General features: G+C 40.3%; 1 protein-coding gene across 1 annotated transcript; it reads right to left on the bottom strand.

The window, feature by feature from the left end:
- Positions 1–144: 144 nt before the first annotated feature.
- Positions 145–8,534, bottom strand: MAK16 (MAK16 homolog). The gene is made up of 10 exons (XM_058194429.1): positions 8,435–8,534; positions 7,473–7,522; positions 6,034–6,143; positions 5,330–5,394; positions 4,564–4,715; positions 4,361–4,415; positions 3,210–3,284; positions 1,826–1,939; positions 625–681; positions 145–339 (listed from the first exon to the last, which is right to left on the bottom strand). The coding sequence occupies exons 1-10, from the start codon at positions 8,447–8,449 to the stop codon at positions 145–147; spliced, it is 888 nt and encodes a 295-aa protein (XP_058050412.1). The 5' UTR covers positions 8,450–8,534.
- Between the last annotated feature and the right edge of the window lie 5,274 nt (positions 8,535–13,808).

Raw genomic sequence — 13,808 nt, forward strand, 5'->3', positions numbered from 1 at the left:
GAAGCAAATACTAAAAACAGAAAGCCACTGACTTGCTTGTTCTAGTTTGCTTATTCCTTCGTTTCTTTTATACAAAAAGCTTCCAGGCAGTTCCATGCTGAAGACATGTACAATTACTTCACAGTCCAAGTATTTTTTTTGTCCTCACCGCCCAAGTAATGTCTCCCTGGACTTGGACAGAGGTTCCACTTCCTGCTCGTACTCTATTTCAACATAAGCTCGTTTCCGCCTGAATGGCCCTTTCAGTGGAGTTTTCCCTTTAGACTTGGGTTCTGATTCTTTCTCTTCCTCCTCGCTGCATGTCGCCTCCTCGCTACTTGCCTCCAGTTTATCCATTTCCTTCAATAGAAAAAAAAATAGAAGGTTAAAAACAACAGGGAGGCAACCTGCCCCCACATTTTACTTACTCCCAACCCTCTCTCTGTATTTCCTTGCTGCCAACATTCTCCACCAAATGGCTGCACTGCAGGAAGTACCAATTCTGAAAGTCATTGCTTTCATTTTGAGGTCTCTTTGATCCCAAGAGACAATAAGATTAACATTAAAATTACTCCATTGCTGTTCTTGGATGTTCTTGGCATCTTATAAGTTGTTGAATTGCAATCTTCAATGGGCTGCACTTACCTCAAAATCGCTGAGATCACTCTCATCAACTTCTACATATTCCCTCTTGTTCAAATCCTACAAGGAAAGCATAAAAAAAGGTAACTGATCCACAGAGCAGTAGCAGTTGTTCATGCATAACAACCGTTCCTTTCTGTTCCTTTCTTGATTTATCTCTGCCATCTTTGTTCTAATTTTCTGTATTTTTTTTAACAATTTGTAAACCACTAAAAAGCAGAATATTTTTTACTAGGACTTATACTGGAAAAGTCTCATGGACCAGTTTTATATATAGTATAGAGCTGTTATATGCATAAAGATAAAGACTCCAGACACATCCATAATGGAGGGAAGGATTATGAAGATATCTGAGTGTGCAGAGATGGCTAAATTGACTTGTTTAGATAGGAGAACTACAGTAACTTTTGTAAAAGGCTGGAAACTCTTTTTGGACTTTTTGCTGAAAATAAATAAAAATGAAATGAAACTGAAATGATTTTTTGTTTAAAAGGTCTGTTTATGGGAAAAAGAAACACAATATGCAATTTGGAATAATGGAGATGGCAATTACTATGAAGACACTTATTTAGATACCTTTTTTTCTTTCTCTTTTGTTCTTTCACATTTTACTTTCTCTTCCTTTTATATTTCTAGTTGTTTAAACTTATGTAAAATCTTATAAAAAATTTTAAGAATAATTTGTAAACCACCTAGAGTTGCTCAGAATCATGTATCATATAAATGTAATGTTGCTTATTGATTTATTTAATATGGGAATCTTTATGGATTTTCCTACCTTTTATGTTTTTGTAGTTTTTTAAACTTATGTAAAATGTTTAATTAAAATTACTTTAAAACAATTTGTAAGCCCTTTCCCTGGAGTTGCTTAGAATCAGGCAGTGTATAAATTTTATTTATGACATTTCAACCCCCAATTCCCAGCCTTCAAGGAAGGAAATAGGAGCATCTTTATGGACACTTCATTTGGGGAAGCAGGATGTACCAAGTTAATGAACCTACTGTAATGCAGCCATTATGAAGCTTGGCTTTTTTAACACAATCTGAGCAGATTATGATGATGATGCAATAGAAAGCTGTACATTGTAGACTTTTTTTTTCTTCAATACATGCAATTCCCCACTGCTGCAGGCACATATACGTGTTCAGCACTCTTCCCCATCCACTGGTTGAAGCAAATCAGTAAGAATTTTAAAAGCATTACTTTTTCCTCCTGCTCTGTCTCTTTCTCCACTTCTGAGTCACTTTCGCTTTCAGCTTCGTGCTGCTTCAGAGCTTTGTCAAAAGCATGGATGGGGAAGTTGTAGATATCGCCATACTAATGAGAGAAATGTCAAGAACAGGAACACATTAAGACAACTTCCAAAGATCTGTAACTGCTAATTTCCAATGAAGTCACTTTAGAAGGCATTGCTGCATCTTGCCTTATAGTTAATTTTTTATTTAAGGCAGGGGTGTCAAACTCGCAATGTCACGTGACGTATCGGGACTTTTTCCCCCTTCGCTAAACTGAATGGGGGTGGGGCCAGCACATGACACATCTGGCCCACAAGTTTGACAGCCCTGATTTAAGGGATTATTTGAGGGGTCAGGGAGTGCCCACTATTCTCAGATGTTACATCCTTCGCAATGATATTCACAAATCACTACAAATAGCCTAAAATTAACTGCTTCACCTGTGGACCAGGTTTGGTCTACTTTGACAATAATATTGTTTCAGGGGATATCCAGCTCAAAATTTGGTCTGCTGCACCTGTCCAATAAATGAGGGTTCATTAAATTAAGGTTCTCCAATAGTAATTTCTAATGGTTAACTATATGCTTCATACTTTTTTTTCCTTTTATGTATCCTTTATTGGAGGGTTTTGGAATCCTGAAGATTCATCACCACTATATCCTAACTCTTATTTCTCTAACAACTTAGAGCAGGGGTGTCGAACTCAAAGCCCAGGAGCCAGATCCGGCCCACGGGGTGTTTAGATCTGGCCTGCAAGGCCGCCTGAAAACAGCGAAGGACCAGCCCGCATTGCCTGTCAGCAAAAAAGGAGCTCGTGAAGGCTCCATTTTCGCTGGGAGAGGGTTGCAGGAGGCCATCAAAGCTGAAAATGGAGATTGCAAGGGTCACGGGTGGCACTCCCAAGCTCTGTTTTCGCTGGCAGAGAGTTGCAGGTTGTTGCAGCCAAAACAGAGCTTGGGAGTCCGTTTTCACTGGCAGAACGCTCAGGCCACCACAGGTGCCCCCAACACGAGTGGCACTGGCCACAGCCATCCTGGCTTCCCAAGGCCAAACACAACCCTGATGCGGCCTTCAATGAAATTGAGTTTGACACCCCTGACTTACAAGAAAGCCTGGGAATCCCCAGCCCATACTACTTGCCAGCTGTTGAGTAAACTCCTGCTCCTGAACTATAGGGATTATTTTCTGCTCCCTCACAGAATCTGTTGCTTAAGCTAAATATCACGTTTCACCTCTTGCCTCTGAGACATAAAGGCCAGTGCAGGTAAACTACCTGAGTGCCCTTCGTCCACACTATGTAAATAGCCTGGCAACCCAACTCCTTTTTGATCTTCCTGCTAAGAGATCATACCGTATCTTGCTTGAGTCTCTCCAGTAATTCCTTTTCAATTGCGTTGTCCAGCTGAGCTGCAATTAAGGCTTTTTCCTAGTAGATGAAAACAAGGAACAAGTCAACAGGACAGTGGAAGATGAAAGATAGTTGTTCTGTCCCCTCCCAACCACAACCAAAACGACATGCGAGCTGACTGTCTTTGCCAGCAATTTACTCCAACGACAGATAACAGTTCTGGCAACGAACCTGCAATTGCCTGCCAAGTTCTCCTCAGACCAGCGTAATTGCAGTGCAGGAATAAACAGAAGCCAAAATTGAAACACAAAATACACAGCCAAAGCTCCCAAAAGTCTGTTTTTGTTCGTCACAGAGACCAAAGGCAGCTCCGCCCACATTTATACCCTGTAGGGTGTGGCTCCGTGACTCAGCACTCCCTAGGCCGGTCCCTCCTTTCCTTTTGCCGCGCACACTTCACTCGGTGTCGCTGCCTTGCGTCTAACCACAATTGATTCTCCTCAGCTGGCTCTTGGAGCTCTGCCAGGGAGGAGGAGGAGGAGTCGGGGGAAAGAGGCCGTGTCAGCTCCTCCTCCTCCACCTGGCCTGCTTCTGGCCTGGCTTCTGGAATCTGGAGCGGAGCCAGAGAGGAAGATTCTGCAGAGGGAAGCCCTGTCGGCTCTTCCCCCTCACTCTCTGAATCACTCTCAGCCAGGAGGACCGGCTCAGGGGGTGCAGCAGACACAACAATAGTATTATGTGAGAATGGGTTGGTTGGTTCCTTCCATCCTCCTCAAAAAAAAAAAAAAAGGATTCCCCAAAGGCAATTTTTCCCCCCCAAAAAAAACAAACACCTTAGCGTCATGCATATGTACTCTTGGTTATCATGCTCAATGCAAACTCGGTATAAACAGATACATTCCAAAGGGGTAGACAGGGTGAAATCTTAGCACTTTAAACTGGATCACCATCTGAGGCTTTGCTCATCTAGTAGGCGAACTCCTGGACTTTATGGGGCGAAGGTGTCCACTAAGTGCCGGCACCCAGAGCTTATGGTCAAAATGTTGCAACAACAACAGAAAACAGCAGCAAAGCCTGGGAACTTCCACAGGGGCTGCTTTGAGAGCGAAAACAGCAAAAAATGAGGAATCTCTGTGACAGATAAGGTGCTTTACCTCTCGTCTTTTTTCACGCCTTTCAATCTTTTTGCTTAATGGAACAAGTTTCCTCCTGAAAGAGACAGAAGATGTCGATAGAACAGATGTCAAGCAAACCAGGTATCAAGAAACTGCAGCTCTCTCAGGCCAGCAACAGGCCTATCTCACACTTATAGTGGTAACCTCTGCTGAAGGGGACAGGCCTACACAATGTCACTTACTGCCTCTTCAGTGTCAGCTTGCGGATTCGAATCAGGTACTGGGTGATCTTGGTAAAGCGCTGCTTGCATTTGTGCCGGATGAAGCGGGGCCAGTAGATGAGATTCTCGTCAATCTCCTCTAATGCTTTCTCATAGTTTTTGCTCAATCGAACCTGCCAGAAATGAAAGAGGAGGCATGCAGCAAAGAGCAATGGTGGCACAGTGGTTGGAATGCAGTACTGCAGACTGACTCTCTGCCCACTGCCAGGACTTCAATTCTGACTGGCTCAAAGTTGACTCTGTCTTTCATCCTTCCAAGGTCAGTAAATTGGGGACCCAGATTGATGGGGGCAATATGCTGACTCTGTAAACCGCTTAGAGAAGGCTGTAAAGCACTATGAAGTGGTATATAGATATGTATAAGTGCTAATGCTATCTAGAATAGAGAAACTAGAGAATCTAGAATATCACCAGGAAGCAAAAGAATATTATCTTTTTTAGAGATGGGACAACAGGAACTAAATAAGGGTCACATACACACCATAGATTTGTATGCATCAAAATGTTAACTTTCACAGGAATACCGATGGTCAATGTATTTTCCAAGTCAACAATGCCAGCAATCAGATCCCTACAACTGGACACTTCTTCACACTTTCCTTACTGAATACCTTTTTTTAAAAAACAGCTATCATTGTCTATAGGGGTAGTCATTTTCAACTGCAAACTTAAACGGAATTTTTTAAAAGATCCCAAATTCAGTCCTGGCACATACAAAAGAACTTACTCGTTCCCAGAGCCGATTAGGAAAAGCAGACCGTTCAATGGTCTTCATGTAAAGGTAACATTGTCCTAAAACATGAGCAAAAATAAGCAGTGATATGAAATGTCATTAGATTTGCCACATTCTTACTTACAAATAACAAGCTATCTGCCCCAAAAGCATTAATCCATACATTCTACAAGTTCCTGTGATTGATGCTCACAAGATCCCAGCCTTTTCCCAGGAAATTATCTTCAGAGTGAGTGCCTTATTCTGGGATCCATCAATTAAAGAATGCCATCAATTTGGACCTCAGAAGTGCACCTTCTCTGTCACAGCACCTGCCTTCTGGAATGAGTTTCTCCTTGAGATTTGAAGAGGTCCCACCCTGCTGGTATTTCAAAGGGCCTTAAAGACCTGGCTCTTCAGCCAGGCTTTTGGTGAGGACAACTGACATCCCTTTTTTTCTTTTCCTTGTTCCCTTTCACGTTTGTTTTCTATCTTTTCTTGAGCTGTTTCTGTATTTTTGTATTATTCTTTGTTATTAGCAATAATAATCACCCAGTGTCACTGTCAGCATGTAAATTTGTATAGTATTATTGCTTTTGCACCAATCTAAGCAGCCTTTTAATCTTCTTCCAAATCTTACTGTTGATGGACCTTAACAAGTCCTGCTCTATTAAAGCAAAAATACTGTGATATTTAAAACCCACAGTAAGAACACTTACCTTTCTCTTCCTTAACAGTAGCATATTGACTGTTGGCTAACGGACAGGATGAGCGATTGCACAGGCCGGTTATATTATATTCATTTCGGCAAAAGCTCTGAGTTTTTGTTCTATAAAGGAAAAAGTTGTAAAGGTAGTCTCTTTTAAATACCATGCATTATTTATCATCTTCATTATTGAATATTACCACAGAATCACTAGGCCCAATAACAAATTACAATCTGGGTGCTTTGGGACTGCCATATCCAAAATCCCCATGATCCAAATGCACCTTTGTACATAGGAAGAATGCCAAGAAAAATAAATCCTTAAAAATTCACTACTGCTCCCTATGTAGATATACTGTAATTTGAGTAATGCAAAAACACTATTTCTGGATAGTAAAAAGATTCTAAAAGGTAAGTGTCCTCAGGTCCTACTCCTGCCTTTCTACAATTTCTTCAGCAACATAACAAAAGTGGTTTAGCATTACATTCCTCCAGGATGTTTTAAAACTCCCCATTTCAGCAAGCAACCCTGGAATTCACAAGCAGTCTCCCATACAAGTCCTGACCAAGGCTGGACTTGCCTACCATCTAAAATCAGTCAGTGGGCTAGGTGTTGCTTTGAGCTATGGCATTAAGGATTCTACACAACTGCAAACAGATATTTCTGGGCCGAGATGAGCTGAGGTGGTTCAGCAGTTAAAGAATGCAGTATTGCAGGCTAATTCTGCAGATTGACAGGGGTTAGATCCTGTCCTGACCAGTTCAAAGTTGACTCGGTCTTCCATCCTTCTGCGGTGGATAAAATGAGGACCCAAATTGTTGGGAGAAATATGCTGACTCTGCAAACTGCTTAGAGAAGGCTGTAAAGCACTATGAAGCAGTATATAAGTCTAAGATTTTTTTTGTTTTTGTTTATTCGCATTTATATCCCGCCCTTCTCTGAAGACTCAGGGCGGCTTACACTATGTTAGCAATAGTCTTCATCCTATTTGTATATTTATATACAAAGTCAACTTATTGCCCCCAACAATCTGGGTCCTCATTTTACCTACCTTATAAAGGATGGAAGGCTGAGTCAACCTTGGGCCTGGTAGGACTAGAACCTGCAGTAATTGCAGGCAGCTGTGTTAATAACAGACTGCATTAGTCTGTTGAGCCACAAGAGGCCCTTGTGGTATTGCTATTGCTGATATTTTTTATAACAGTCTCCTTACAAGCATGCTGATTGAGGACAATGTGAATTTATTATTCAAATTCATTGTACGAAAAATCCAGCCCAAAAGAAAACTACCTGGAGTGTCTCAAATGTTCTGACCATAAAACTCATAAAACCTAATCACTGGTATGGCGCCTGAGATAGATCAATCATGTAATCCAGAACATTAGAAGAGAGGAGTTATCTTCCCTTCAGTTCTAACCCTTGAATTCAGCATACATAGTAAAAATACTCACTTGATCTTAAATGAGCAGAACTGTTTATTGCCAAGAGTATCCCAAACAATCTAAGAGGAAAAGACAGCGTTACTGATTCTTCCTATGCTTTTCAACTGAAAATGTAGACATCTTGGTGAGGTTCTTTTGGTGAACCAAACAAATTATCTTTTAATGATGCACACTTGATGCCATTGTTTTAGTTTACCGATTTTCATCTTATATTACCTACCTTGGGCACTCTACTAACAGGGACATACAATTGCCTTAATAAAATAGCAGGAAGATGTCAGGTGACTACAACATTATTCAAGCAGAACAACAAAGCAATGCAGTTCTAGGGATCTATTAGTATATTAAAATACATGTGTGGTATGCAATTGGCAATATGTACAAACAGGGAGTGATATAGGCTAAAAGGCCATCAAAGTAAGCATATGTAAAGCATATCTGTACCTTATATAGTTGAGCTTTCTACTGAAATGTAAACATGTTTTGCCTTTTTTGTCTTTTGTCTGCAAATTTCCACACACACATTCTGGTTGCTCTTCTCTCCTCTCCACTCCACACCCAGATCTTAATGCTAGAGTCAGGTATACAGCAATAGCATTCGGTACATATTTAAAGTTGGTGTCTACACCCAGATCCTAATGTGGAGTCGGGGATAAAACCGACTCCACCATTCTGCACATGCTACCGCATTCTCTTCTCTTGTTGAGGCTGTAGTTAGGAAGAAGAGGGCTCTTGGCAAGTACTCTCCCTAAAAGCTCAGCACGCGTCCCAAGGAGTGGATCCCGACGCTCAAGGCAGCCCAGGCACGTCCAGCCTCAACAGGCTCCGCTCCCACGTGGAAGGAGGAAGTCCACCTGGGAGCGACAGCGCAGCTGGCGGTCCCCGTAGCCTCCGAACGGAACCACGTCCGTTTCCCAGAATAACTCCTCCCAGCCCACCCGGGATCTCCGGTCACCTCTCCCCCAACTCACGTCGTCTGAATGCATCTCACCGCCAGGAAGCAACAGAGTCGGGACGAAGACGAGGATGGAAGTCTGAACGCGAAAATCTCGCGAGAACTCAGAAGATCAAATTCCGTGAGGCAGGGCGCCGACTGCGCATGCTCTACCGTAGATTTTAGAAGACGTGCGCCCCTGGTGCCCTGATGAATTCAATGGAACTTTACTCTGTTCCCTTGTTCCCGCGTAAGAAATAAGTTCTATTGATTTTCGCCCACCTTGGGGCCTTATCTGCGATGACCAAAAAAAAAAATCTATTTAAGGCATCTCAAATTAAATTAAAGACACTTCTTTCTCTTAACTTGGGGTCAATTTTGTGCCAGGATAAGAGGGAAACACTACTTGAAAGTCGCTTCAGAGAGATGGATGGAAAAGGCAGACGGAGGCACATTCACGTCCTGGTTAGGAGTGAGGATGTCTGGATAGAGCTTGTTCTTGGAAAGATGCAAAAGAGATATCCAAAGCCTTCCAAAACTGGGCAGAGAAGAAAGCTATCTAGGATTGTATACTTGGGGTTTTTTTTTAATTTCAGGAACAAACAGCATGTCTTAGAAATCCCATGGTTGAGAAGTCAAAATGCTTGTTGGGGGGTGTAGGAATTTAGCACCCACCCCCCTCCTAGAAGAATGAAATATTTTAGAAAATATTTAAAAGGCAGAATATATTTCCCTGGATGAGAAATGGAGAAACATGTTTTAAAGACAAAGCAACTCCCCCCCACCTTTGTCAATGGGCCATTAAGGCCTGAGCCAGTCCATTGTCTACATGACAAAGATAGGATTAGCCCCTACCCATCTAGCAACAGAATCTTACCACATGGCAAGGCTCAAGCAAGCTTGAGAGACAACCTACAACATTAGCTAAGACCCCTAGACCACCTGGGAGTTTGACAACCAATCAGGATACTCTTCCTGTGCCCCAGAAAGTTCAAAGCTCAGAAAAAGCATAAAACCAGGAAGGACACAGGATCTCATCCCTTTTCTGTTCAGGAACTCAAGCCATGTGATCCGGACCACCATTAAACCATCTTTCCAAGCAGCCTCCATGTTTCCAGTGTCTTTGTCCCCACTTGGAACTGAACCCAGATGGATATTTCTTCCAACAGGGGAAAATAAAGCACACCACTTCCTTATTGTTTGCAAGAACACTATATAGAGATGTTTATGCAGTCAGCATTGGAGCCTGACTCACCATTTTTCTTTTTTTAAAATATACTTTATTGTGTTGGAAGAAATGTCCATCTGGGTTCCGTTCCAAGTGGGGATAAAGACACTGGAAACATGGAGACTGCTTGGAAAGATGGTTTAATGGTGGACAGGATCACATGGCTTGAGTTCCTGAACAGAAAAAGGGACGAGGTGCTGAGCACACCCTGGCTTTATGCTTTCTCTGAGCTTTGAACTTTGACTCACCTTTCATCTTTCCATTACAGATAGATCTTGTTTTGTTGACAGTTGAGACCAACCTCAGTCATTAAGCAAAGAAGTCATGAAGTGAAAACGCTTCTGTGCTTATGATCTGACTTCAGCTTTCCTTTGCTTTAGAGTCCTGTGAAGGTTGTGAGAAGGAAGTTTGGTCATAAAGTTACCTTTTCATCAATATTATAAATGTAAATAGTCACTAAATGAGGCAATTGCTAAACAAGGATGATTTGCATAGGAAACATGAGAGGTCCAATGCTCTCTCTGTGTCTGGCCACTGGGATGGCAGAAATCCTTGCAGTGGCTTCTCCTTTTTAGAGTTATAAATGTCTGATAAAAAGAGTCCATGTATCTGGCAGGTATAGCTTCAAAATCAAACATTGTCCAACTTTTTTTTTTTTTGCTTAAAAAGTTTTATTTTAACATTTATATCCAATAACATATTTAATGTACCATCATATACAATTAATCGGACCTGCCCGGTCACCACCCCCTTCCTTTAACTCTCTTCCCTTCTCTACCTTCTTTTACTTTCCACGACCATCCTCCCCTTCTCTTATCTACATCCTCTCCTCCTTCCTCCCTACTCTTTTCTTCTCCCTCTTCTGTCCCTCTTCCTTTCCTCTTCCTCCTCTTCTCTTTCCTACCTCCTTCTCTCTTCTACTTCCTTCCTTCCCATCATTCTGAAATGGTAGCCAGGCAGCTCCGATCTTACATTGATTATACATCTTCAATCATCTCTGTACATTAACCATCAATCCATTTTCTACCTCATCCCCCCTCCCCCTCCCTTCCCTCCTCCCCCACCCCCGGACTTCCCAGAACCGAATACAGGGTATAAAACTAACAGTCAAAAATTAAAATATAACACAAATCATAATCCATAGTCACTCCTTAAAACCTCGACTCCAATTGAGTTCGTATTTGTTCTTCATTAAAGTACATAGTTTTTAATATCCAACCTTCATCAATCAGTACCAAAACAACGTTCCATCTTCCAATATTCACCAAGGATTCTTCTGAAATATCTTTCTTCCTTAAGCGTCTCTCAAAAATAGTTCATATTTCCAACTTAATTTCTTAAATTTTACTGTCCAACCTCCAAAGATAAACAATAATCCATCTTTTCATATCTTTGGTATCATTTATTTATTTATTTATTTTATTTTATTTTATTTTATTTTTATACCGCCCTTCTCCCGAAGGACTCAGGGCGGTGTACAGGCAGAAGTAAAAAAGACAATACAATGTACAATTTAAAATGTGAATTAAAAAACTTATTATAATTAGCCCGAAACTTTAAAATATATAAAAAACTAAAATCCCATTTAAGATTAATATTAAAAATTTTAAAAATTTAAAAAACCAATAAAATTCAATAAAATTCAAGCCAGCCCCGCGCGAATGAAAAGATGTGTCTTCAGTTCGCGGCGGAAGGTCCGAAGGTCAGGTATTTGGCGTAAACCCGGGGGAAGCTCGTTCCAGAGTGTGGGAGCCCCCACAGAGAAGGACCTTCCCCTGGGGGCCGCCAGCCGGCATTGCTTGGCGGACGGCACCCTGAGAAGTCCCTCTCTGTGAGAGCGTACGGGTCGGTGGGAGGCATGAGGTAACAGCAGGCGGTCCCGTAAGTACCCAGGCCCTAAGCCATGGAGCGCTTTAAAGGTCGTAACCAACACCTTAAAGTGCACTCGAAAGGCCACAGGCAGCCAGTGCAGTCTGCGCAGGAGCGGTGTTACGTGGGAGCTACGAGTAGCTCCCTCTATCACCCGCGCAGCTGCATTCTGGACTAACTGAAGCCTCCGAGTGCACCTCAAGGGGAGCCCCATGTAGAGAGCATTACAATAATCCAAGCATACATACATCAAATCAGATTACAAATATTATTGTTAATCCTATATTATCTCCACAATATGTCAATTGTAATAATTAAAATCTTCACTTTACCTTACTTATATCAAATAACATTATTAAAATTACACCTATAACTTATCCAAAATATATCAGTTATAACAATTAAATTCTAGTTAACCATATAACAACATTACATCCATCTCTCAAATATAATATTTAATCCAGATTAAATTTTACTATCTATCCTCCAAAATTAAACAATATTCCATCTTCCTATTCCTTTATACCTCAAATATATCAAATAGTACCCCTAAAATTACACATTTATATCCAAAATAAATCATTTACAAAAATTAACCATAATCATATATAATAAAATTAAACATTCTCACTTCCCTTATCTTCTATCTTACACATTTTCCACCATCTATTCACCATTCAACTTAACATCTATCGATAAAGGGTTCCCAATCTTTAATACATTAGTGTAGAAATCTCGTGCTTTAAAAACTGTATTAAGAAAATACTTTCTTCCTTTATAATTCACTGTTAAGCCAGCTGGAATCTCCCATCTAAAATATATCTGATGTTTCTTAAGATCATCCACTAAAAAGGCAAATTCTTTTCTCTTTCTTAACATTTTAGGAGGAATTTCCTTCATCATTATTATATCTTGTCCTAGTATTTGAAATTTATTTTTATAAAATGCTTGCAAAATTCCATACCTAATCTTATTTGTAAAATAAATAACCACATCTCTCGGTAAACACTTCTGCCTTGCCAACCAAGAATTAACACGATAATTTTTTTCAATATTAACTTCAAAATCTTCTGGTTCCACTCCATCTATCTGAGCAAAGGCCTGAGTAAAAATCTCTTTCAAATTTTCTTCCTTACATTCTTTTAATCCTCTCACCCTTATAGCATATTCCATTAATTTATATTGTAATATAACCCTTTCTTCATCTGCCCTATCTACCTTAACCTGAATATTGTCTATTTTATTTTCTAAATTCAAATTAATTTGAACTTCATCTATTTTCCTTTGCAAATCTAAATTAATTTGGTTAATTTCTTCCAGTCTTTCCTCTGTTTGAATACTAGATAGCAATAATGGGTTAACTGATTCCTTTAATTTTTTCATCTCCCTCCTTTGTTCTTCCACCATATCTTTAAAATCCAATATTTCTTTCTCCATTTCATCAAATTTTTGATCTATTTCTGAAAGATGAACCTCCATAAGCTCCTGTAAAAAATTCCTTAAGCCATCTTTAATATCTTCTTTCAATTTCTGTATCTGAAGTGAGGAAATTTCCAGTATTTTAGAAGTAGTTAAATCTCTTTGCTTGAAAGCTATTTTTAAACTAAGTAATACCAAGAAGAAGGAAAGAAAAAAAAGAAAAAGAAAAAGAAAAAAGAAAAATTCAATAAACTTTTCTTCTTAAACACTGTAATAAAAAGATAAAAAAGGATAAAAAATAAAAAATAAAAATTCCATTTAAAAAAATATCTTGTTATATTCTTCTTAAAGGTTCCACGCCAGCAATTGTAATAAGCATTTCCTTAACTTTCACTTCCAATATACAAAATGCCATTTACTTGCAATACACAAAATGCCATTTTCTTTCATCATCTCCAATCTTGACTACGAATACATTCTCTATCAGGGAGTTAAAATCTTGTTACAATCAAATGCTAACGCTCCAGTTTTCAGCTCTGTCTGCGTTAGAGTCCTTCAGTAATCCATTTCGGTCACGGAGATGGACGCTGTGTTTTGTTCTGCCATTTGGCAGAAGCGTTCCGGATTCTGGAGCTTTTTTTCGGGCTATAGAAGGAGCATTTCCATCAAGCCACCAGGAATCTTCCTGGTGCTTTCCTGGGGGCTCTACTTCAGCCCAAATGCTCACCTCCCCCTCTTTGCCTGAGGGAAGAGATTTCCAAGTCGCTTGACAGCAGATTAACGCTGTCTAAGCGGCTCTACAGAATCACACGGAACTGGCAGTCTGAGATAGCCTGCCATCAACGAAGCGGAGCCACCCGGAAGTCCCATTGTCCAACTTTTTGAATATCAAGCT

This window comes from Ahaetulla prasina, chromosome 9, assembly GCF_028640845.1.
Source record: "Ahaetulla prasina isolate Xishuangbanna chromosome 9, ASM2864084v1, whole genome shotgun sequence".
NCBI lineage: Eukaryota > Metazoa > Chordata > Lepidosauria > Squamata > Colubridae > Ahaetulla > Ahaetulla prasina.